Source organism: Microcebus murinus, chromosome 9 (assembly GCF_040939455.1).
Source record: "Microcebus murinus isolate Inina chromosome 9, M.murinus_Inina_mat1.0, whole genome shotgun sequence".
Classification (NCBI taxonomy): domain Eukaryota; kingdom Metazoa; phylum Chordata; class Mammalia; order Primates; family Cheirogaleidae; genus Microcebus; species Microcebus murinus.
The window spans coordinates 90,649,839-90,673,387 of NC_134112.1; the positions used below are offsets into that span (position 1 = coordinate 90,649,839).

A 23,549-nucleotide genomic window follows, 5' to 3' on the forward strand; every position below is an offset into this window, starting at 1 on the left:
ACTCTAAGAATACAAACTTTTGTAAGGTGAAAGCATTTTTAAAAAGTGTAAGGTGTAAGCATTTAAATTACTGTTTTGTTTGCTGAAATATTATTCAATAAGTTTTCACTTTCTAAATAAAGATCAGAGACTTGGCTTCTTGAGGGTTAATTACTCCCAAGGCCACAGGGTATAGAAAGCAAACCAGCAAAATGCAAGGAGCACAATGGAGCTGAGAGCCCAGCTGGCTGCCTCCCCCAACCCCATGCACAAAACAGTCCAGTGGCTTCCCTGACAGTCACATCTTAGGTGACCATGACAGAGAGGAGGCTGGGGGGCCCCTTAGTGACAACTCCTAGGCCACAGGCTGCCATGCCTTCATCTCTGAGTTCGGGCATTAACTTGTTTTAGGAAAATACCCCTGCCTCAGTTCCTTGGGTCAGGAAGGATGAATGATGCTGGGGTCTGTGGTTTGCAAGTTTCTGTCCCAGCCTGCCTCTCACAGTGCCCCCCACTACCCCCCACTCCTGCTTCTCAGAGCGGGCTGCTCCCATCACTGGGCCACCCTATGGTTCTGTCACCGTGACAGGGGTCACACACATGACCCCTCTTCTCCTTTCCTGCATAGCCCTGCCTATGCTGGCTCCCTGCAGTTTTCCTGGTTCCAGAAGGCTGGGTGGCCCAGGGCAGCCCTCCAGTGTGGGTGCTGTGCACTAGGCCCTGGAAGACTCTCTCAGGGGGACCCTCTTTCCCCAGCTCCTGACACTGACTACTCTAAGCACACATTCATTCCCTGCCCTCCCTGTCTGTCCTGACTTCTCTCCATGCTGGCAAATGAGGCCTGAGGTAGGAGGTAGGGCTTGGCCTCACGTCAGGAAGGGTGGGGATGAGAGGAAGGGGACAGGGTTGATTTTTCTTTTGAGTCTTCAATGCTGTTTCTCCCACATGGAGCAGCCATGGGCCTCTGCAGAACATCTCTCCTTCCTCTCCCTCCTCTTTCTTCAGCGTCATGTTGAAGAGCACAGTCCTGGAACAGGATGGCCAAGTCCAGCTCTGGAGCAGTTTGCATCGCCTCAGAATCCCGGCATCTCCATCCGTAGGGTGGGAGTGGCAAGGGTTATAACCCCCTAATAGTGTTGTGGGATCCAATGAGACAGGCGGGCAGAGGGTTTGATCCTGTGCCTGGCCCGTGGGGAGGACGCACTGCTACCTCATTCTCTTCTTGAACTCCTCTTGCTTTTCTCTCCATGAACACAGGGTGTGCCAGGGCTGGGGAAGGGGAAGTTGGCAGCTGTTCTTCTCCCCTGTCAGAGCTGGACTTCCCCTCTGCCCAACCTCTCCTAGGTCTAGGACCTTCTGCCGGAGCCTGGCAGGCAACAAAGAACTTGCTTCAGCTCCCCTATAAGCCAAGGGAAGCCAGAAGAACTGAGGGCCGGGGCAAGGCCAGCCCCATCAGGACAGGGGGCTAACGCCTGAGAAAGAGCCTTCAGACAGCGCCCTCAAATGGCTCCATTTCTACTGAAATTCCTTTTGGATGCTAAACATTGACTGAGCATTTGTTCTGTCCCTTTGAGATCCAGCTCCCCTTCCTTCTTGGCCTCTTTGCCGGCAGGATCCCTTTTCTATCTCCTTGTCACCTGCTCGCCAGCGCATAGGTAGAAGGTATACACACAGTGGATGATGGACGAGAGGTTCGGTTATTGATTGAATATCTAGAAGGCTGGCATGGGGAGAAGAATCATTTATCTATGCTCAGGCCCGTGAGGTAGAGCAAGGAAAGAACTTACCCTAGGGCTGGGAAAAGTTAAGCCTCACCTTGACACCTCCTTGTCTGAAGCTCCCCTGTGCCCCTCCTATATGGAGACCAAATGCAGGGACTCAGAGGCCCTGGAGCCATCTTGGAGAGCAGTGGGGGCTCCCCGTGTGGAGTCTTCTGTGGGCATCCCACTCCTTTCCTCTGCCTTTGTCATTCCATCTCTGGGCTCTTCCTCAGCCCAATCTCCCCTGCCTCGAGACAGCTGGATGCCAGTTCCTGCCATTCCCACCACAACCACCCGGCTGCCTCACTCCAAGGAAACAGAACCAAGCCAGGCATCCCACCCAAACCTCAAACCCAAGCTTGGTTTGTTCTTGGTCCCAATCAGATGTAATCCAGGAGGTGTGGGATAGGAGTGGGAAGGGAGGAGGGGGAGCGGGGGCCACCCAGGAGAAGGGGTGTGCAGAGCCCAGCCTGAGGCCCAGGGCTCCTTCTTCCTCCCCTGGCTGCAAAGAGCTGATCTTAGGTGGAGATGACTCCCTCTCCTCTCTCCTTATCTCAGGATGCTCTCTCAAGCCTTCTACTACTTTTGCAGGGACGGGCAGCTGTTGGGGGCCCCTAGGGGGCGCCCTGGAGCAAACGGCTTTTGTTTTGGGGGGCAGATGTCAGGGGACCATGGAAATACCCAAGAATTTCTTTTTTTTTTTTTTGGAGACAGAGTAGTCTGGCTCTGTTGCCCAGAGCTATAGTGCCATGGCGTCATCATAGCTCACTGCAACCTCAAACTCCTGGGTTCAAGCGATCCTTCTGCATCAGCCTTCTGAGTAGCTGGGACTAGAGGAGTGCACCACCATGCCCGGCTAATTTTTTCTATATTTTTAGTTGTCCAGCTAATTTCTTACTATTTTTTAGTAGAGACGGGGGTCTCACTCTTGCTCAGGCTGGTCTCGAACTTCTGACCTCGAGCGATCCTCCCACCTCGGCCTTCCAGAGTGCTAGGATTACAGGCATGAGCCATCACGCCTGGCCCTAAAAATTTCTGAATTGGCAAATAGCATTATAACATATAATTTGGGGCTAAGAATCATTTCTGTTTTACTTCCATACCCCTAGCTTATTTTGGAGGGTCATTTTTTTTTCTACAAAGAATTACAGCATTCATAACTTTATAAGGATAAGTGAATTTATGATAAAAAACAAAGAACAAAGTCATGGACTTTCCAGGTCATGGGCCGTTAGGCAATTCTCAAATATTAAGCCCATAATGCCAAATACTCTCTATGCTTACATTCCTTTCCATTCCTTTTGGAGGATCCAGTTGAACATTAAGGACAGGAATAAGGATGCAGTGATTTGCATACTCTTCAGAGGTGTGGATTTCTGTGTGTAAGCAGCTATAGCTCTCTGTGGTCCCTGTAACCCCAGGACAGTCAGGCCAGCTCTGACCTGACTGTCTATACTCAGGACGCAAGGCTCCCATATCTTCCTTCTGAGGGTCTTCCCTGCCTATGTCCTGGCCCAGCGGGGCAGTCTCTTCAGACTCAGAGGGAAGAGAGGGGTAGGAAGCCTCATCAAAGACTTTAATCTCTTCTTTAGCTTCATGTGCTAAAAAAAAAAAAAAGAAAAGAAAGAATAAAAAAATGTTGAAAAAATTAAAAAGAAAAAAAAAGACTTTAATCTCACAAGGCTATGGGCTGGGTAACGTGCCCGTGGCCTCAATGCATGCCAGCTCACCTTTCCCTACCAAAACTCACCCCAGCCTCTCACCTTTACATGACTATACCTCACCCCATTGTCTCTCAGAGGCCACACCTTCCTTGAGGGAACCTTTTTCTGGAAGCCCTAATATCTGACCACTTCCTACATCTCCCAGATCAAATCAAATCAAAATAAAAAAGACTGGTGAAAAGGCAAGCCAGGTGATGAACGACTGACTGCCCTGGCTGGCAGTGGGACATTAGGAGAGTCAGCTCTCCTCTGTGGGGTTCCCGGGAGATGAGGCTGAAGGGCTCTCAGGCTCTCCCAGGGCCACCCTTATCAGGGAGGTGGAAAACGCACCAAGCAGCTGCCTGTTCTCATCCTCACTCTACATTTGCCTGAGTATGTGCCAGGTAGCATAAATGCTTTACAGAGATTACTTAGTAGGCAGGTTCTAATACTAGCCACTTTTACAGGTGAAGAAACAACCAGAAAGAGGTTGGTTGGCTGCCTTGCCCAAGGCCACTGTGAGTGAGTGCCAGAGCTGAGATGAGCCCAGGCACTCTGACCCCAGGACAACACCGTCACAGCTGAGCAGCTGTGACCACCAGTCAGGCTTTAGAACAGAGAAGTTACAGGGCCCAGGAGCTGCAGAGCTGCACACTGCATGGTGGGGGCATAGCATGTCACAGCTGGAAGTGGCCTCAGAGATGAACACACCCCAGTCCCCAGGCAGAAGGAGGGGAAGGGACTTGCCCTGGCCACACCTGGTTAGCACAGGTGTTGCACCTTGCTAGTGCCAATTCCACGGCACCGAGAGAAGGGTGTCTGGAGCAATCCATCTAGAAAGCTAGAAGGTGTGAACCAGAGGAGGAGAAATTCTCAGGAGGAGAAGTAATGGAGTACAATGCAACTGAGGAGTGGAAAGCAGCAAGGGAGAGGGCAGTGAGCAGCCTGACCCGGGCAGGGTGTGTCGTTACAGCAAGGCACCTCCCTTTGCTCCATCTTTCCACCAGGTGAGGATACCCTGAGAAGTTAGGAACCTGCATCCCAGAAGCAGGTTCTCACAAGAACCCAGTGATACTGGCACCTTGATCTTGGACTTTCTAGCCTCCAGAACCGTGATAAATGAATGTTTGCTGTTTATAAGCCACCCAGTTTATGGTGTTTTGTTATAGCCGCCTGAATGGACTAAGACAGGGAGTGTTTCTGGCATCGAATCGAGTAGGTAGAGGCCAGAGATGCTGCTGAACACCCTACAGTGCACAGACCGGCCTCCCCCAGCAAACACCACACACACACCAGAAAGATTTAACCTGTCCAGAATGTCAAAACCACAGAGGCTGAGAAGCCTGGAGCCAGCCAATTCCCCACCTCCACCCACTTCCCTAGGTTACTTGAATTGGTACCTGTCCTACATCGCGTTCACTGTGTAACAGTGTTCCATGGGAGATGCTAAAATCGCAGTCCTTTGGTTCATGTGAAGAGAGAAATATGGCCAGATGGGCCTCTGCATCTTTTCCCTTCCATCCTCTTCCTAGCCGGGCCTGGGAGCCCTGGGGCAGCTTTGGTTGCACTTCACAAGTGAGTAGTGCCACCTAGTGGTACTAGAGTGAACAACACCAGGAGGAACATTTCCAAGCACCTGAAACTATTAAGCATTAGCTGGCTTTCCGCTGTTGGGAAGATGCTGTGGAAATCAATGAAGACCACCCAAATGAGGAAAGACGGGCATTCTATGGCAAGGAAGTCAGCCACCATCACTTGCACTTGGCAGAGTCAGACACGAGGGGAGACTCAAATGCTGGTGGGAAAGGTTTCTATAGAAGAAAGGAAAGGTTTCAGATGGGCTGTAACTGAAAATTGTTGGCGAGGGAAGCTGGGGGCGGCATCTCGTGTGATTGGTTTGCAGAGGATGCTTAGACTAACTTGGGTTAGTCCTGAGTTGAAGTGGGGGTGAAAATCAGGGCAGCTGGCAGTCCTGATGTTCTGGGCCTATTGCTGCAGAGGTTGTGGTTTGGCTTCCTGGACTGGTTACTGCATGGGTTATGTGGGTCACAATTCTGTTGTCATATATGGTCTGGCCATTGTCCCTTTGTCTATTCAGTCTCTTTGTTCATTAATCATTCTAAATATATCCATTCCTGCTGTTACTGATCCTGAAAGGGACTGCATATAGTTACACATGTGAGGCCTGTAGTCCCAGCACTGGAGGCAGGAGGATGGCTTGAGCCCAGAAGTTAGTGGTTGCAGTGAGCTATGATCACACAACTGCACTCCAGCCTGGGCAACAGAGCAAGACCCCATCTCTAAAAAAAAAAAAACAAAAGTTACCCATGTGAGAAGTATCTGGACTGAAAGCCAACACCTGTGATTTTTTTTTTTTTTTTGAGACAGAGTCTCGCTTTGTTGCACAGGCTAGAGTGAGTGCCGTGGCGTCAGCCTAGCTCACAGCAACCTCAAACTCCTGGGCTCAAGCGATCCTTCTGCCTCAGCCTCCTGAGTAGCTGGGACTACAGGCATGCGCCACCACGCCTGGCTAATTTTATATATATATATTAGTTGGCCAATTAATTTCTTTCTATTTATAGTAGAGATGGGGTCTTGCTCTTGCTCAGGCTGGTTTTGAACTCCTGACCTTGAGCAATCCGCCCGCCTCGGCCTCCCAGAGTGCTAGGATTACAGGCTTGAGCCACCGCGCCCGACCAGCACCTGTGATTTTTAAAGGCTGCCCTTACAACTTTTGATTTAGAATTCATTTTTGATATACTTGTTTGTTTTTGCTGTCCATGGTGACTTAATATGTATGACACCACTCTGCTAATTGACATGGACCTCAGTAATCCCTCAACTTCACCTGTTTGGGAGCTGACTATAGCCCTTCACAGTGCTACATCTTCACTACCGCCACCCCATCACCACCACCCCGATCACCATCGCCACCACCCCATCACCACCACCACCACCATCATCACCACCACCCCATCACCACCACCACCACCACCACCACCATCATCACCACCACCACCACCACCACCACCACCACCATCATCACCACCCCATCACCACCACCACCACCCCATCACCACCACCATCATCACCATCACCCCATCACCACCACCACCATCACCACCACCCCATCACCACCACCACCACCACCACCACCACCACCATCATCACCACCACCATCCCATCACCACCACCACCACCACTCCATCACCACCATCATCACCACCATCCCATCACCACCACCACCACCACCCCATCACCACCATCATCACTGTAAGGTTTTTCGGCGGTGGCGAAAAGAAAAGAGACACAGAAAGAGAAAGAGTGGGGGGCCAAACCACGTGGCTTTATTATACACTCGTGGACGAGGTTCTGGGGCCCCAAGAGCGGGGGCCGCGGAAGTCGCCGCAGTTTGAAGGGGCTGAGGCCTTTTATATCCTTTGGGCCTGGCTAGGGACTTTTGGCGGGAAGAGCTGGGGATTTTAGGAGGGGCTGGAGGTGTTTGTGGAATCCAGGAGCCAAAACATTCTTATCTAGGTGGACATCTGGGTGTGGATCCTCTCAGCAGGGCCTGACAGTTTTGTCCTTGGCGGGTCTGGTCTCATGAGTCTTCTCTTTTTGATCCAGGGAAGGGAGGGGGCCCGCCACCAGCCTTACAATCACCACCACCCCATCACCACCACCACCACCCCATCATCACCACCACCCCATCACCACCACCACCACCCCAGCACCACCACCACCACCATTTCATCACACCATCACCATTACCACCACCACTATCCACAAGGTCAATGGTTTTCAAACTCTTTTCTCCAGATGAGCAGCATCAGTACCACATGGGAACTTGTTAGAGATGCAAATTCTTGGGTCCCATCCCAGACCTACAGCATCAGAAACTAGGGGTGGGGCTAGCCCTCCAGGTGATTCTGAAGGACACTAACGTTTGACGGCCACCACTCTGGATAAATTTCTAGGATGTTACAAAGCCCTTATTTTAAGTCAGACCTTCCACAGTGTATCTTCAAAATTTGTGAAAATATGCCTGTCTTTTGAAGTACTAAGAGAAACAGAACAACCCTTATCTAGATAATAAAAATGACAACATTTACTATGATTTATGGAATCATGGTGCTAAGCACATCACATACATCTGGCTTACTCCTTACAACAGCCTTGAGGGGTAGGTACAATTCTCACCTTCATTTTACAAATGGGAATGGAGGCTCAGAGAGGTTAAGAAACCTGTCCCCAAGGGCAAGGTTACAAAGAACCAGGAATTGAAGCCAGGCTTATTTAGCTCCAGAATTTGTGTTCTTAACTACTATTTAACATACTGACTCCCAGAATCATAAGTGCAAGTCCAGAGGACTCCTAGAGCCTTTAGCTGAACTTGGATACCTTTACTTGAACTTCCCCCGCCCCAGCCCATTTCGCTTAAGGAGAGACAGAAGTCTAGAGAGACTCGCCTGGGATCACTAATTAGGGGCTAGAATCCAAGGCCCCCGGTTTCAAATTAAGTCTCAGTAAGACATTTGGTGAATCAGAGACATACAAGGATATTCTACACACCGTTGGGGTCGAGTGGGTAAATCAGGAGGAAGTTAGAGAAGGAGACAGTTAATGGTTGGCCATATTTCAAACCTGTGGTGGCAACTATGACTTGGCTTGGGGAACTTCAAAGGGGTATGCATCATCCTTAGGAAATGGGGAGTGGATTGTTAGTTAACAAGGCAGGAGGAGCCATTGGCCACTCTCCCATTCCTGTCTGTAGCTGCAGCCCCAGTCCCACAGTTTGGGCTGGGGGTGGCTTCACACTTCCAGCTGTGGGAACCATGGGCACGGGACTGTCCTTGCCTCTGTTGCGCTACAGGCCCTTCTACTTGTGATGCCACAGACCCACCCTCGGCCAGACTTCCGTGGAAGTCTCTTTCCCACAAGGAGATAAAGGCTGTTGACACGCAGAGGTGGCCCTGGTGCCCCAGGCAGGCAGACCCATAAATCCCAAGGGCAGAGAAGATGGCTGAGACCAAGGCCATTGGTCCCTTCAGTGGCTGTGTGGCTGATTCCCAAGCTCCACCTCTCTCCTATTGGTCCCCAGGGCCATGTGACCTCCCTTTGGTTCTTGAAGGTTACACACACATATTCTCCAAAAGCTCACACCGAACTCCTTCCTATTATAGGGCTTTACTCCTCTGGCCCCCTGCCCCAAGGCCTTCCCTGGCCTTCCCTTCCTCTCCAGGTAGCCCCATCCTATGGGTGCCTCCTAATTTTCACTTCTCCCATGGTTTCGTGCCACACTTTGAAATTGCACATTTATGTGTTCCCTTTAGGCCCCCTCATGGCACGATTAGCCTGTAAGGCCGAATGTGTGTATCCACGTCCCTGGGGTCCAGCACTATCGCTAGCTCAATACTTGTTACCAAGACTCAACAAAGAGATCTGCGAGCACCACCCCACGCCCGCGGACCTGTGTTCAGAACCTGCCTGCAACCCAACGCTTCCAAGCTCTTTGTAACAGTGAAAGCTACGAAGAAGTCAGCGGAGAAATGGACGCGGGGCGTGGGGGGACGACACAGAGGGCGCTTTTGCGCGTTGTGTTAAGTCTATTGCTCGGCCCCGGGACCCACGCGCGGGCCGTCTGGGCGGGTGTTGGAGCCGCGTCCCCTTTAAGGGGCGGGTCCGGCGCGGCGGGCGCTCCCGGAAGACGCGGCCGCGCGCCCGGCACCTCGACCCCGGCTCCCGCCCGCGCCCGGCGGGCACCTGTCCCTTCCCCCGGCCCGCCCGGCGCCCGGCCTGCGCGGCGTCCCTCGGCGCGCGCCCGGCCACCTCGCAGTCCGCGCCGGCGGCGGGGCGCGCGGTGACCCTGCGGCCGCCGGCCCTTCCTCAGCTCGGGCGCTGCCTCACGCGGCGGCGTCCGCCCTGGCCGCGCCCGCCCCGCAGTCGGTTCGGCTCTGAGCGCCCCTCCGGCGCAGCGGGGGCGGGCGAGGAGCCGGAGGGGCCGGGCGCGGAGGCGGGCGGGCCGGCAGCGCCCGGCGGCCGGGGGGTGGCGTCGGCGGCGCTGCAGGGGCCGGGCTGGGCCTAGGCTGCACGCGGAGGTCTGGTTTCAGGGTGCGGCTCAGCGTTGCCCAAAGCGTCTGCCCGAATGGGTGCCCCTTAAGCCGAGGGCAGGCAGCCTGCGCCGCGGGGCTCTGAGGAGGATGGTGACCCCCTGGCGCTTGTCTGTCAGGCTCTGCTGGTCGCACCTAAGGAGTTTTGAACTCAGAAAGGAACTCGGCCTTCTAAGACCCTCGGGGTGCTCTCGAAATGCCAGACTCTGTTGGCTTCTGCTGGGTACTTTACCCAAACTCATCTCAGCCTATGAGGACATTGACGAGGGGGCCCCTGACAGCTTGTGCCGGCGAAGGGCCCGCTGGAGCGACCCTGCTGGAAGCGGGCCGGTGGAGAGGCTCTCTCAGGCAGGGCCGCTAGGCTGCGTCTTCCTGCATCTCCGCCTCTGGCTCCGGGCCGGCGCCCTCCTGTTGAAATTCTTCCCCCTCCTTCTCCTCTACCCCCTCACCTACCTGGCTCCCAGTGTCTCCACCCTCTGGCTCCGCCTGCTTCTGAAAGCCACTGAGACCTCAGGTCCGACGTACATCAAACTGGGCCAGTGGGCCAGCACCCGGCGAGATCTCTTTTCGGAGGCTTTCTGTGTGCAGTTCTCCAAGCTGCATGTCCAAGTGACCCCCCACCCTTGGACTCACACTGAGCACTTCCTGCAGCAGGCATTTGGGGAGGACTGGGGGAGCGTTCTCTCCTTTGAGAACCAGGAGCCTGTGGGTTCAGGCTGCGTGGCCCAAGTGTACAAAGCATATGCCAGCACCACCTTCCTGGAGGAGGACAGCATCCAGAGACTTGGCGGGGCCTCCTGTCTGCAGCCTTCCTCAGAAGCTGCGGCAGCCAGGGGGCTGAGAGAGCTCTTTGGACCCCCCGGAAGTCTTGCTGACCAGTCATTTCTAGAAAGGCTGCTCCTCCCTAAAGCTGACTTGGTTGGATCAAAGGCAGGGGTGTCTCAGGTCCCTGGCCACTGCCCCAAGCCAGATCACCTCATCCCTGTGGCAGTGAAAGTAAGTGTATTTCTAACAGATGGCTCACAACTCACCTCCCCACTGGACTTTCCCACATCAGAACCCCCCATGCAAGTCACCCCCTCATTGCCTTCCATTTATTTATATTTGCTTGACCAGTATCTGAGTGTCTGTTACGTGCAAGCTGTTTTGTTTCTTGGCTTCAGAAAGTGGTGGTACGAATAGTCTGATAGGAGGAAAAGGAGGAGGATTTGGAGTTTGCTGCGAGTTTGGTGCCCCTAGGGGTAGAGGAATGAGCATCCTCTGTCCTCCAGTGAGAAGCCACCTGGCTCCTCCGTTGATGGTGGGACCCAGCCCTGGCTGTGTAAAGTGTGTCCTCCTGTCTGATTGCTGTCTTGTCTCACTGTGGCTCTTTCTGGCAGGTGTTGCACCCTGGCCTGCTCTCTCAGGTGCATATGGACCTGCTGCTGATGAAGATTGGCAGCCGAGTCCTTGGACTTTTGCCAGGAATCAAGTGGCTTAGCTTGCCTGAGATTGTGGAGGAATTTGAGAAGCTCATGATCCAACAGGTGAATTCTCCTTCCCTCAGCTGTAAATAGCACCTAACATAGTTCTTGACATTAGCAGCTGCTTAATAAATGCTGAGTGAATGAGTGATTTCCCAGTGTGTCACGGCTAGTGTGATGTTTCAGTCAGGGTAGGTAACGCTCACTGATAAAGAACACCCAAATGTCAGTGGCTTAATGCGACAAGGTTACGGCCTTATGTCCAAGTTCCATGCAGGTGAACTGAGGGAGAGAGGGAGTTCTGCTTCATAGTTACAGGGACCCAATTTCTTCCCAAGTTTGGCACTGCCTTCTTCCACATGTGTCATCTGGGCTTAGTGTGGACTAGAGAGAAAAGATCATATAAGAGATTTTGCAGCCAGGCCTGGAAGGGATGAACATTACTTCTTTCCAGTCCATTGAGTGTTAGTCACGTGGGCCCAAGGTACCTGTGGCGGAGCCTAGGAAATGCAGTCTTCTTGTGTGCCTGATAAGAAAAAGAAATGATTCTGGTGGAACATACAGCACTTTTTCTGCCATGGTCAATGACTTAACTCCAGGGTGAGGAGAATAATTAGCAAAGTCACACTATGTTATTTTGTTTTGCTTTGTTTCCAGGGCTGAGTAGACAAGGACCTCCTCCTTGTTCACTTGGGACATTTGTATAAGTGGCCAGACTTGCTAAACATACTTTGGGGTTGGTCGAGACTCTGAGTAGGCATCTGCACTGGCTCCCTGTTGGTAGTGCAGGAATTGGCAGGTTTGCAGAAGCAATGTGCCAAGTCCTTCATTTAGATCCTCATTAAGGTTTTAAGTCCTAGGGATTCATTTAAATGTTCAGCACGTCTCTTAGTCTATTCTGGCTGCTATAATGAAATACCATAAACTGGGTAGTTTATAAACAACAGACATTTATTTCTCACAGTTCTGGAGGCTGAGAAGTCCAAGATCAAGGCATCAGAAGATTTGGTGTCTAGTGAGGGCTTGCTCCCTGGTTCATAGACAGCTGTCTTTTCACTGTGTTCTCCCATGGTGGAAGAGGGGAGGGTCTCTCTTTTTTTGTGTGTGTGTGACAGAGTCTTGCTCCGTTGCCCTGGCTAGAGTACAGTAGCATTATCATAGCTCACAGCAACCTCTAACTACAGAGTTCAAGTGATCTTCTTGCCTCAGCCTCCTGAGTACCTGGGACTGCTGGCATTCATCACCACACCTGGCTAATTTTTCTATTTTTTGTAGAGATGGGGTCTCACTCTTGCTCAGGCTGCTCTCGAACTCCTGAGCTCAAGTAATCCTCCCACTTTGCCTCCCAGAGTGCTAGGATTATAGGCAGGAGCCACCACACCCATCTTTCTCTAGGGTCTCTTTTATTAAGCCAGTAATAAGGGCTCTGCCCTAGTGACCCAATCACCTCTTTTTTTTTTTTTTTTTTGAGACTGAGTCTCACTTTGTAGCCCAGGCTAGAATGAGTGCCGTGGCGTTAGCCTAGCTCACAGCAACCTCAAACTCCTGGGCTCAAGCAATCCTCCTGCCTCAGCCTCCCAAGTAGCTGGGACTACAGGCATGTGCCACCATGCCCAGCTAATTTTTTCCATATATGTATTAGTTGGCCAATTAATTTCTATTTATAGTAGAGAACCTTGCTCTTGCTCAGGCTGGTTTTGAACTCCTGACCTCGAGCAATCCGCCCACCTCGGCCTCCCAGAGTGCTAGGATTACAGGCGTGAGCCACCGCCCGGCCCCAATCACCTCTTAAAGGCCTCACCTCCTAATGCTATCACCTTGGGGGTTAGCATTTCAATGAATTTTGGGGGGACACAAACATTTAGACCATAGCAGAAAGCTTTGCTTTATATTATGGGGTAGTAGTGTAGTTTTGACAATATAAGCAAATTAAAACGGAGAACATAGCTTCTGTTCCAACAGCCATCTTTGAATTAATTACTGTCAGTCTTAGCACCCATCTGAGCTGATGAATTAAGAAAACAAGTGAGCTTTTCCTAGTTTTAAGGAATACAACTGGCCTTCCGTACCCATGGGTTCCGCAAAAGTGGATTCAACCAACCATGGATAGAAAATGCAGTTAGGGATTGGGTGTGGTGGCTCATGCCTGTAATCCTAGCACTCTGGGAGGCTGAGACAGGAGGACTGCTTGAGGCCAGGAGTTCAAAACCAGTCTGAGCAAGAACAAGACCCTGTCTCTATAAAAAATAGAAAAAAATTAGCGGGGCATAGTAGTGAGCGCCAGTAGGCTGAGCTACTTGGGAGGCTGAAGCAGGAAGATCACTTGAACCGTGTAGTTTGAAGTTGTAGTGAGCTATGATGATGCCACTGCATTCTAGCAGGGTGATAGAGTGAGACTGTGTCTCAAAAAAAAAAAAAAAAAAAGAAAGAAAGAAAGAAAAGAAAATGCAGTTAGGCTTATGATGGTTGCATCTGTACTGAACAAGTACAGACTTGTCATTCCCTAAACTATGCAGTATAACAACAGTTTACATAGCACTTACATTGTATTATTATAAGTAATCTACAGATGACTTAAGTATACAGGAGTATATGTGTGGGTATGTACAAATGCTACACCATTTTATATCAGGGACTTGAGCCTCATGGGTTTTGGTATCTGAGGGAGGTCCTGGGGTTAGAAAGGGAGGACTGTATAGAGTGGGCAGAGGTGGCTAATATGTAAATACTTGCAAATAAGGTATGATCAGGAGTCCCCATAGGTTCCGGTGGGTTCAGCTGGGGCTCAGAAGAGGAGGGTGCACCCTTACCCTGAGGGCAAGGGCTGCCTAGGCTTGAGCTGAGTATTGAAAGGTGACTGGTGTTTGCAGTTGGAATAATGGGAAGAACACTCCAGTCAGAGGCTGTGCAGAAGGCAGAGGAGAGCAGGGGCATCAGACAGTCTGGGATGCTGGGTGAGGCTGGAGTCTTGGGTGGTGAGGAAGGGGAAGGTACCACCTGAGACGAACCTGGAGAGAGAAGCAGGGGCCAAATCCTGACCCACCTGGGTGCCATCCTAAAGGCTGTAGCCTTTCCTGTGCAGGTATGAGGGCCCCAGGCAGATGGATGGGAAGATGGGGACAGGGACCCACCTGAGGCACCTCATTTGGGGCTCAGGTGACTCAGGTGAGAGCCACGTGCCTTGGGAGCAGTGGGGGCTGCCTGGTGGAGGGGAAGCAAGAAGGTGTGATCTAGGGACTTGTAGTAACTGAGCACATGGCGCGGTGAAGGGAAAGTCCGTTCAGACGTAGAGTTTAAGAGTCTGTGGGCTCCCATGGGGTGACTGACGTGCAGATGTGGAATATGTCAGTCTGGAGACTGGCGTTGAGGTCTGGCCTGGAGATCAGGTATTGTTGCCAGCAGGCACCAGCCAGGGGACACAGTGGAAGTTACGAGCAGGGAGGGCATCGGCCTCTGGGGGCCAGGAGACCACTGCCACGGGCCAGTTAGGCGGGGAGGCCTGGAGAACCACAGCCAGCGTAAGAGAAGAGGGTTCAGGAAGAGCCGGATCAGTGGTGGCGCCAGCCCCAGATGCCCAGAGAGGTAAATGAAGAGGAAAATGGGACTGGGCCTTTGAGCTGGCAAGCAAAGGCTGTTGCCAAGTGTAGTGGTGGCAGCATGGGTGCTGGGGTGGAGGAGGTGGCTACAGTGGGGTGACCCTAAGAAAGGAGAGGGCCAGAGGCTGGGTCATGGAAGCCAAACCCCTGGGCGACAGGAAGGGGGTCCTTTGACTGGTGGGAAGTGGGTGGGTGGGCAGGGAAGGATGGCGCAGAGGCAGCGTGGCCCCAGCCCTGCCAGGGCCACCTGCTGTCTGGAGCTTCAGGAGTTCATGCGAAGGGCTTGGGCTTCAGGGGCAGCCTTTAGCCACTGAATATCTTCCATTTTCTTTGGGAAAATGGGTGGGAAAGGCAGGGTGAGTCTCCTGACTTGCTAGCTGCTTGGCATTTCCGGTGTTGCTCTCCCTGTGTCCAGACTAACCCTAAACTTTTCTCTCCGTTTCTCTGTAGGTTGACCTGCGTTATGAGGCTCGGAATCTAGAACACTTCCAGCGCAACTTCCAGAATGTGAAGGCTGTCAAATTCCCCACCCCTCTGCGTCCCTTTGTCACCAGGGATGTCTTGGTGGAGACGTATGAAGTAAGCCTGGCGGATTTACCCGCTTGTGCCTTTCGCTCACAGCTGGCCCACGGGGCTTAGTCTGGAGCGAGGATGCAATTCCTGTCTGTAACGCTGTGGGGAGGTGGGACATGTTGGCAGGAGGGGAGACAGTGCAGCAAGGCAGCTCAGAGAGATGGACGTGGCCTCAGACTTCCTAGATTTGAAAATATGCTCTACCCTCTATTAGCTTCTTTTTTAAAATTTTATTTATTTGTTTGTTTGTTTTTATGAGGCCTTTGGGAGGTATCTTATTAGCTTCTGACCTAAGAGACAGAGGCAACGGTTCCTGCCTCATAGGATTGTCCCAGCAGTAAATGACACATTGAACACAAGGCGCCAGATTTGGCACAGAGAGAGTGCTCCACAGCATTTGTGGCATTTGCTCAGCTGTACCCTAATCCAGCCTCTTTATTTTATTTATTGATTTTTTTTGAGACAGAGTCTCACTTCTGTTGCCCGGGCTAGAGTGCCGTGGCATCAGCTTAGCTCACAGCAACCTCAAACTCCTGGGCTCAAGCGATCCTCCTGCCTCAGCCTCCCGAGTAGCTGGGACTACAGGCATGCACCACCATGCCCGGCTAATATTTTTCGTTGTCCAATTAATTTCTTTCTATTTTTAGTAGAGATGGGGTTTTGCTCTTGCTCAGGCTGGTCTCAAACTCCTGACTTTGAGTGATCCTCCCGCCTCGGCCTCCCAGAATGCTAGGATTACAGGCGTGAGCCACCATGCCCGGCCAATTCTGTCTAATCCTTAAGCAACCTTGTCCCCTGCCCCAGCCTCCTCTTTAGAGATGGTGATATGAGATTCAGGGAAATGACAGGAACCACCAGTGTGCCTAGCTATGTGATGTTGAGCAAGTTAGTAAACTCTCCAGGCCTTGGTTCTTTTATTTGTTAGTTAGGGAAAACAAAATCTGTCTCCATGGGTTGCTTTGACAGTTAAACTAAGCCTGCGGTCCCCAACCTCTGGGCTGAGGACCAGTAGTGGCCCACAGCCTGTCAGGAGCCTGCCTGCGTCATCTGCATATTTACAGCTGCTCCCTGTCACCTGCCCCCCCTCCCCATGGAAACTGGGCCAAAAAGGTTGGGGACCGCTGAACTAAGCCATATAAAACCTTGTTTACATTTACTAGCTCCCCTTTCTTCTCTCCTTTCCACTTCCTTTCCATTTTCTTGCTTAAGGCCACAGAGCTCATGCCCGTCCCTGTTGGCTGGTTTCTGAGCAGAAGGTAGCTCTGTCAGTCCAGAGTCAGTGGGTTTCCTTTCTAATAAACCTATGGGACTTCTTGTCCTTTGAGAACTGAAAGGAAATGTAAACACATTCGCATCAGCTTGTGGCTGATGAACTGATCGGGGCTTTGGGAAGGGTGAAGCACCGGGTTCTTTCCCAGTCTGTGGGAAGGCAGCGCCGCGTGCCCCGTGGGGTGAGGAGCGGGCAGCCTGCGGCTGGCCAGGGCACAGCCATCCTCTCTCTGGCCTTCCCTGCAGGAGAGCGTGCCTGTGTCCAGTTACCAGCAGGCAGGGATTCCTGCGGACTTGAAGAAGAAGATTGCATGGCTGGGGATCAACATGCTTCTGAAGATGGTGAGCTCTGTCGGGAGCAGGATTGGCGCTCAGGCCGGCACTTGGCTGGGACCCTTCTTGGGGTTTGGGCGGTAGGGCAAGCCTAGCAGCAAGTTGCCACGGGGAGAAAGTCTGCTCTAGAGAGCGCTGAGCCTGCAAAAGTGCTCATATGTCCAGAGTGTACGTTAAGCCAGTGGTCCCCAACCTTTTTGGCACCAGGGACCAGTTTCATGGAAGACAATTTTCCCATGGACTGGTTGTGGGGGAAAATGGGGTGGTGGAGCTCTGTGGCCCAATCCCTAATGGTCCACGGCCCAGGGGTTGGGGACCGCAGCATTAAGCCCTTTCTTGGTGGCCCCGTGCTCTGGGTGCAATGGGAAGAGCAGTGAGCACCTCCTGCCCAGGCTACCTGTAGTTTAGACAAACAGCCAAGACGACATCATATGTTAAATGCTACTTTAGTCATTTGGTCAGCAAGTATTTGCTGAGCACCTGCCACATGCCAGGCATTGAGTAAGTGCTGGGTTTGCAGTGAAGAGCAATGCTGACGGGATGACAGTGTTCATGGAACTGCTGTTCAGTGGGAAGACAGGCACATAATCAGTGAATGGGCTGCAGGGGCGAGTTCAGGGTACCAAAGGCCCATTTAGGAGGGGCCTGTGCTAACCCAGGGGTTCATTCAGGAAGTGGCCCCCTCTCCACTGGGATGGGAAGGAGGGGTAGGTGTCACTGTGAGAGGACAGGTGGCAGGGACTTGTCCAGATAGAACGACCAAGGCTGGGGATGAGTGAAAATAATTTGTCTCTTGAAAACTTCAACTTAGCATGTCCCTGTACAAATTCTGAACTGATGACATCCAAACAATGAGCTTTATAAAATGTACACCTCTTTACCATTGTAATAGATCACTGGGAGCCTATCGTCACCCGGCACTTTTTCTGCGTGTGGCCTGGTGGTGCTGGGGCAGCGAGGGTTGACCTGGTTGTGAGCGGTGGGATCTCTTTCCAGATATTTGTGGATAACTTTGTGCACGCCGACCTCCACCCCGGGAACATCCTGGTCCAGGGCGCCGACAGTCTCTCCTTAAGCCGGGAGGCGCAGCTGCAGCAGGTGGACGTCTGCGACACGCTGGTGGTGGCCATGGTGCCTGCCCTGCGGCCGCTGCGCCTGGTGCTGCTGGACGCCGGCATCGTGGCAGAGCTGCAGGCCACCGACCTGAGGAATTTCCGCGCGGTTTTCGTGGCTGTGGTGATGGGGCAGGTCAGACCCACTGGGATCACGGCAGACGGGGGTGCATCTTTTATGCCCTGGGGGGCTGCCTTTGCCTTTACATGGGCTCCTTAATCCGGCCATTCTGGCAAACGCCCACCTTTGCCAGACTCCTGCTGGAAGCGTGTGCAGTGGGGAGGGGCCAGGAAACGAAGCCACCCCATGGGGTCTGCCGTGAGAGAGGCTGGAGCCCGACTCAGGCCCGCTCCCTGCAGCTCGTGGTTTGGGACCATGGGAAGAGATGGCTCCTTTCCAAATGCTGCTTCGTGTCGCTAGTTTCCCCTCCTCCTCTGGCAAACGCCCGGCGGGCACCGGGAACACTGGCTTCCTGGCCACAGGTAGCTGCCCCAGTGTGTGCTGTTTGCTGCGAGATGACAGGCTGGCGAGATGCAGCAGCCTGGAGAACTGCTTCTCAAGTGGGGTGAGGCACACTGGAGTCTCTGGGGTGGAGGATGTGAGTAATTTTTTAAACCTTCTCCATGGTTCTGAGGGGCTCTGTGGTTGAGAATTATTGTTCAGAGCAAAGGGAATCAGCAGAGCCTCTACTGAGTCAAGTTAAAATGCAACATCAAGGGTGACCATGGTGAGATCCTCTGGCTGGCTGGCCAAGAATTATCCAGCAGAAAAGACACTGGGGAAAAGAGAGCTGGTTTAAAAAAAAAGGGCAAAAATCAGGGGAATCCCTGTTTCCAAGGCTTCTGAGGAGGCAAACTCAACGTTGGAGCCTAAAACTAGTTTACAAGCGTGCCCTGGGCCAGGGTCAAACACTGACGTTTGCTGTGGGGGCTGAGGTGTTCCTCCATACAGTGTGGGCAAAGGAAAACGGGCACAGTCCCAAGAGGAAGAGCCAAAAGCAGGATGGTAGAAAATTAGGGTGGAAGCCACTAAGATGTGGAAGAAGTCTGGGCAGAGCTTCCAGTTTTTCTATGCTCACTTGACTCCACCAAGTCACTTTTCCTTTGCATCTTCCAGGGTCAAAGGGTGGCCGAGCTCATCTTGCATCATGCTCGGGCCAACGAGTGCAGGGATGTGGAGGGGTTCAAAGCCGAGATGGCCACGCTGGTGACTCAGGCCAGGAAGACCGCCATCACCCTGGAGAAGGTGGGCAGGTTGCTTGAGGGGCAGGGGCCTTGGAGTGTCCACTGCCCTTGCCCTTGGACAGAACAAATCCCAGGTCTAAGGGGGACCTCTCTATGGGGAGCGGTCTCAAGGGGGTGTGAGTTTTAAGGCGGATAAAGAAGCACCCCATAACTTCCAGATATGAGGAGGCCCAGTAAAGTTCCTGGCTCTTAGGAGGGGCTACTTGGCCAGGCTCTCCTGGGGTGGTTGCCATGGCAGTGACCTTCATCCAGGGTGTACCTTGTTTTCTGGCCAAGAATGGATGGAGGGAGGACTGTGGTCTTGGAGCAGACAGAGGATGTGCTCAATGCTCATGTACCTCATTTAGAACTGACACGTGTCTAAATGACTTTGTATTTTACAAACACTTCTAAGAAACATGACTGTTTTCTCCCAAGTTCATGCCCACATTAGCAGGAGTGGGTCGGAACAAGGAGTGGCCACTGACACCCTGGCACTGCTGATCTAGTGTGTCCAGATATGACTTTCTGTGGTTTTGCAGGGATGGGGTAGACGCGTCGCCAAGGTGTCAGTGCCTGAGTCTCAAGGTGGGAGTGGGGCTTGAGTGGGAGTCGTCCTTTCCAGGCTTTGTCAGATAGTCCCTTCCTGCCAGTGGTGTGTGGTGGGGTGTTGGGAGCGTGTGCGCCCTGGTTCCAGGAGGCTCATGTCTGCACTGGGCTTCATGCTGTTTTCCAGATTCATGTTTCCAGCCTCCTGTCCAGCGTGTTCAAGTTACTGATGGCTCACAAGGTGAGGGGAGTCCCTGGGGAAGGTGGAGTGGGCAGGGCGGGGCACAGGGTGGCAGGAGTTCTCTACGTTTTGAAAGCGTTTTAGTAAGGAGCCATCTGCATGAAGAAGGCTGGTTTCGTTTCCTGATGTGGGCCAGCAGGGCCTTGCCTTCCTAACGTGGCTGGTCTGTGTGTCTCTCAAGTTTATGCAGTCTAAGTGTCTGTGATACTTAGATGGAGAAACATGGATTTAAAAATATAAAAGCAGTCTAACTCAGACATTACAAGCCTTTTCCCTCCTTGGTTCATGTTAGTGATGCGTGGTATTAATGTAAGTGATACTTTGCTCTTTGCCAAGTGGGTCAAAGTCCTGTGGACAGGGCCTGCCCAGGAGGGAGGTGCCTCTTGCCCTGGTGCTTTCAGAGTCCCCAGCAGGGCTGTCCTGGCCCCTGGCTGCTCAAGTCCCTTAGAGCACAGGATGCAAAGCAGATGGATGAGGTCACATCACAATTCAGTCACTCCACTCCCTCCCCCGCAACACTGACCTGCACATGCCTCTCCAAGCCTCCAGGGTTGCCACCAGGGCTGGATGTGTCCATGACAATAGTAATAATCACAGCTGTGTGCTGAGAGTTCCCTCTGCTTGCCCCAGGTACCTAGATTAGGTATATAACATTTATTAGTATCAGATCTAATCCCCCTATCATTCCCAGAGGCAGGCACCAATGCCCAGAGGCCAAGCAGCTTGCCTGTGGCCATGTGGCCTGGGGCAGGACGGGGACCAGGCACCAGAGGCTCAGCCTACTCTGTCCTCCTGCCTCCATCCAGTGCTGTCATTTTGCACATCTGTTCCTCATACTCAGTATGGGACACAGTGGCTAAGAGGGCCTTGAAGGTTTGCAGTTGCTGCCATTAGTCACAGTTTGGAAGAGTAGACAGAGGGCCTAGGGTAGCTATTGCATTCTAAGCGCTTCACTAGATACTTAACATTTTAAAAATTTATAAATTTTTTTTTTTTTTTTTGAGACAAGAGTCTCACTTTGTTGCCCAGGCTAGAGTGAGTGCCGTGGCGTCAACCTAGCTCACAGCAACCTCTAACTCCTGGGCTCAAGCAATCCTGCTGCCTCAGCCTCCTGAGTAGCTGGGACTACAGGCATGTGCCACCATGCCCGGCTAATTTTTTCTACATATTTTTAGTTGGCCAGTTTCTTTCTATTTTTAGTAGAGACAGGGTCTTGCTCTTGCTCAGGCTGGTTTTGAACTCCTGACCTTGAGCGATCCTCCCGCCTCTGCCTCCCAGAGTGCTAGGATTACAGGCATGAGCCACTGCGCCCGGCCTAAAAATTTATAAATTTTTAATTGTGGTAAAAAAAACACACTAAAATTTATCCCCCTAACCAAGTGCAGAGCTCAACCAATGTCCACCAAATTCCCATTATTGCACAATAGATCTCTAGGACTTTCTCATCTCGTGAAACTAAAACTTTATACCCGTTGAAGAACAATTCCCCAATTCCCTCTCCACCCAGCTCCTGCTAACTACCATTCTACTTTATGTTTCCATGATTTTGACTACTCTAGATATGTCATGTAAGTGGAATCATACAGTATATTGTCCTTTTCTGATTGGCTTGTTTTACTCACTATAATGTTCTCAAGGTTCATCCACGTTGTATCCTGTGACAGGGTTTCCTTTATTTAAGACTGAAGAATATTGCATTGTTATTTACATACCACATTTTCTTCATTATTCTGTCAATGAACATTTGGGTTGCTGCTACCTCTTGGCTATGGTGAATGATGCTGCAATGAACATAGGAGTACAAATATCTCTTTAAGATCCTGCTTTCAAATTTTTGGATATTTATCCAGAAGTGAGGTTGCTGGATCATATGGTATCTTTTTAGTTTTTGATGCACCTCCGTGCCGTTTTCCCCAGCAGCCACACCATTATATATGCCACCAACTGTGCACAAGGGGGCCAGTTTCTCCATATCCTCAGCAATGTTTGTCATTTTCTGTTTTTTCCCCCTTGTGGCCATCCTAATAGTGTGAGGTGATATCTCACTGCAGTTTAGATTGCATGTCTCTACTTTTTAGTGATGTTGAGTATCTTTTCATATGCTTGCTTGCCATTTGTATATCTTCTTTGGAGAAATGTCTATTTGGCTGGCACTTAATTTTTTAATAAAGTATTTCACAATGACATAGAGTAAAAGAATCTAGTATACACTGGAGAACTCACCACTCAACTTAAGAATGAAAACACTCCCAGCAGTTTGGGAACCCCAGGTCTCCAACCTGCACAGAGCCTGGGGGCCAAGGACTCTCTGTCCACCTTCCTGTGTCCAGGCTGGAGCCCCACAAGCAGCTGGTGGGAGCCTACTGCTTTCTCCCGGGTTAAGTGGTATCCACCACATTCACGTTGTTGTGTAACAGATCTCTAAAACTTTCTCATCTTGCCCATCTGAGCCCCAGATGGGGGGCTTCCATGCCTTAACTAAGACTAAAAATACTCTTCAATTTCTAACCAAGAGTATTTCCCCACGAGTCAACCTTTCATTTCCTGACTTTTCTGTTCACTTGAAAAACAGATTCCTGATCTTCTAGGTTTAAATCCTGGCTCTATTCTTCCTCACCCAGTGGCCTTGAGTAAGTCATTTAATCACCTTGAGCTATCACTCCTTTCTCTATAGAATGGGGATAATGATAGTGCTTTTGAAGATTAATTGAACAATCTATATACATTGTTATTAATCTGGCTCTAAAGGGGAAGTTGTGCCGTTTGAGCAGTCAGCTGTGTGTAGTCTTTTAAAAAGGCTACTATAGATTTTGAAGGATGACCCTTATTTGGAGTTATAGCTTCTGTGATGTCTGTGAAAAAATATTTGATTTTTTTAAGTCATTCATTCATATACACACAGACACAAACCTAGAAAAGTGTATACTGTATCCCCAGATTTTTCCTGAATATTTCTAGTAGATGGGAGGTTAGGTGAGCAGGTGATATTGGTGGGAAAATGATGGGGTAGAGGAAAGAACGTCAAGTAGGTAGTAAAAATCCCATGGACAGGTCCAAGGGAGGCTGGCTGACAGTGGACAGTAACACAAGATTATCCAGGACATTTGTCTCTGTATCAGTTGATTTCAGGAAGGACCACTGTTTTTCTCTTCCAGGTAAAGCTTGAGAGCAACTTTGCCTCCATTATTTTTGCCATCATGGTGTTGGAGGGGCTCGGCCGCTCTCTGGACCCCAGTCTGGACATCCTGGAGGCAGCAAAGCCCTTCCTTCTTAAAGGACCAGCATCCTCTCCCTGACAGTGGCAGTGGGCTCAAGAGCTGATGGCTACTCCCAAAAGCCTCTCCTGTGGCAGCTGGAATACTTTAAAATTGGGACATGTGGTGGGCACACCACTGCTGTCACTCTGATTTGGTTTCAGGGTCTGTTTAAAAGCTTTGGGTTATTTGGTGAGTAAAGGGAGGGAATGGTCCTTCCTATTTGGTTATGGAAGCTGGGCCAGGTGCCATGGACACTCTATTTCAGGGAAAATGTTCTACAGAAGATGAATAAATTAAGTTATTTTGTTTTTCTCTCTTCTCTTTTTAACCCTTTAACTTCCTTGGTCAGGTAGGTCCTGTTGGCAGTTCTTAGACTCTGA

General features: G+C 51.3%; 1 protein-coding gene across 3 annotated transcripts; it reads left to right on the plus strand.

The window, feature by feature from the left end:
• Positions 1 to 9,293: 9,293 nt before the first annotated feature.
• On the plus strand, positions 9,294 to 23,480 carry ADCK2 (aarF domain containing kinase 2). 3 transcript variants are annotated; one of them, XM_012768018.3, is made up of 8 exons: positions 9,319 to 10,548; positions 10,932 to 11,078; positions 15,062 to 15,190; positions 16,700 to 16,795; positions 17,783 to 18,034; positions 19,016 to 19,144; positions 19,859 to 19,912; positions 23,068 to 23,480. In XM_012768018.3, the coding sequence occupies exons 1-8, from the start codon at positions 9,643 to 9,645 to the stop codon at positions 23,206 to 23,208; spliced, it is 1,854 nt and encodes a 617-aa protein (XP_012623472.1). In that variant the 5' UTR covers positions 9,319 to 9,642; the 3' UTR covers positions 23,209 to 23,480. The 3 variants fall into 3 exon arrangements, with proteins under 3 accessions (XP_075862781.1, XP_012623473.1, XP_012623472.1); XM_076006666.1 differs by lacking the exon at positions 16,700 to 16,795 and having other exon boundaries at positions 9,294 to 10,548; XM_012768019.2 differs by lacking the exon at positions 10,932 to 11,078 and having other exon boundaries at positions 9,302 to 10,548.
• Positions 23,481 to 23,549: the final 69 nt, after the last annotated feature.

What these genes read in the sequence shown, in the direction of transcription:
- ADCK2 (XM_012768018.3), top strand. Translation starts at nt 9,643, where the DNA reads ATGGTGACCCCCTGGCGCTTGTCTGTCAGGCTCTGCTGGTCGCACCTA. An exon ending in TCTTGGTGGAGACGTATGAA is followed by an intron (nt 15,191 to 16,699) that starts GTAAGCCTGGCG and finishes CCTTCCCTGCAG; the next exon opens with GAGAGCGTGCCTGTGTCCAG. An exon ending in TCAACATGCTTCTGAAGATG is followed by an intron (nt 16,796 to 17,782) that starts GTGAGCTCTGTC and finishes ATCTCTTTCCAG; the next exon opens with ATATTTGTGGATAACTTTGT.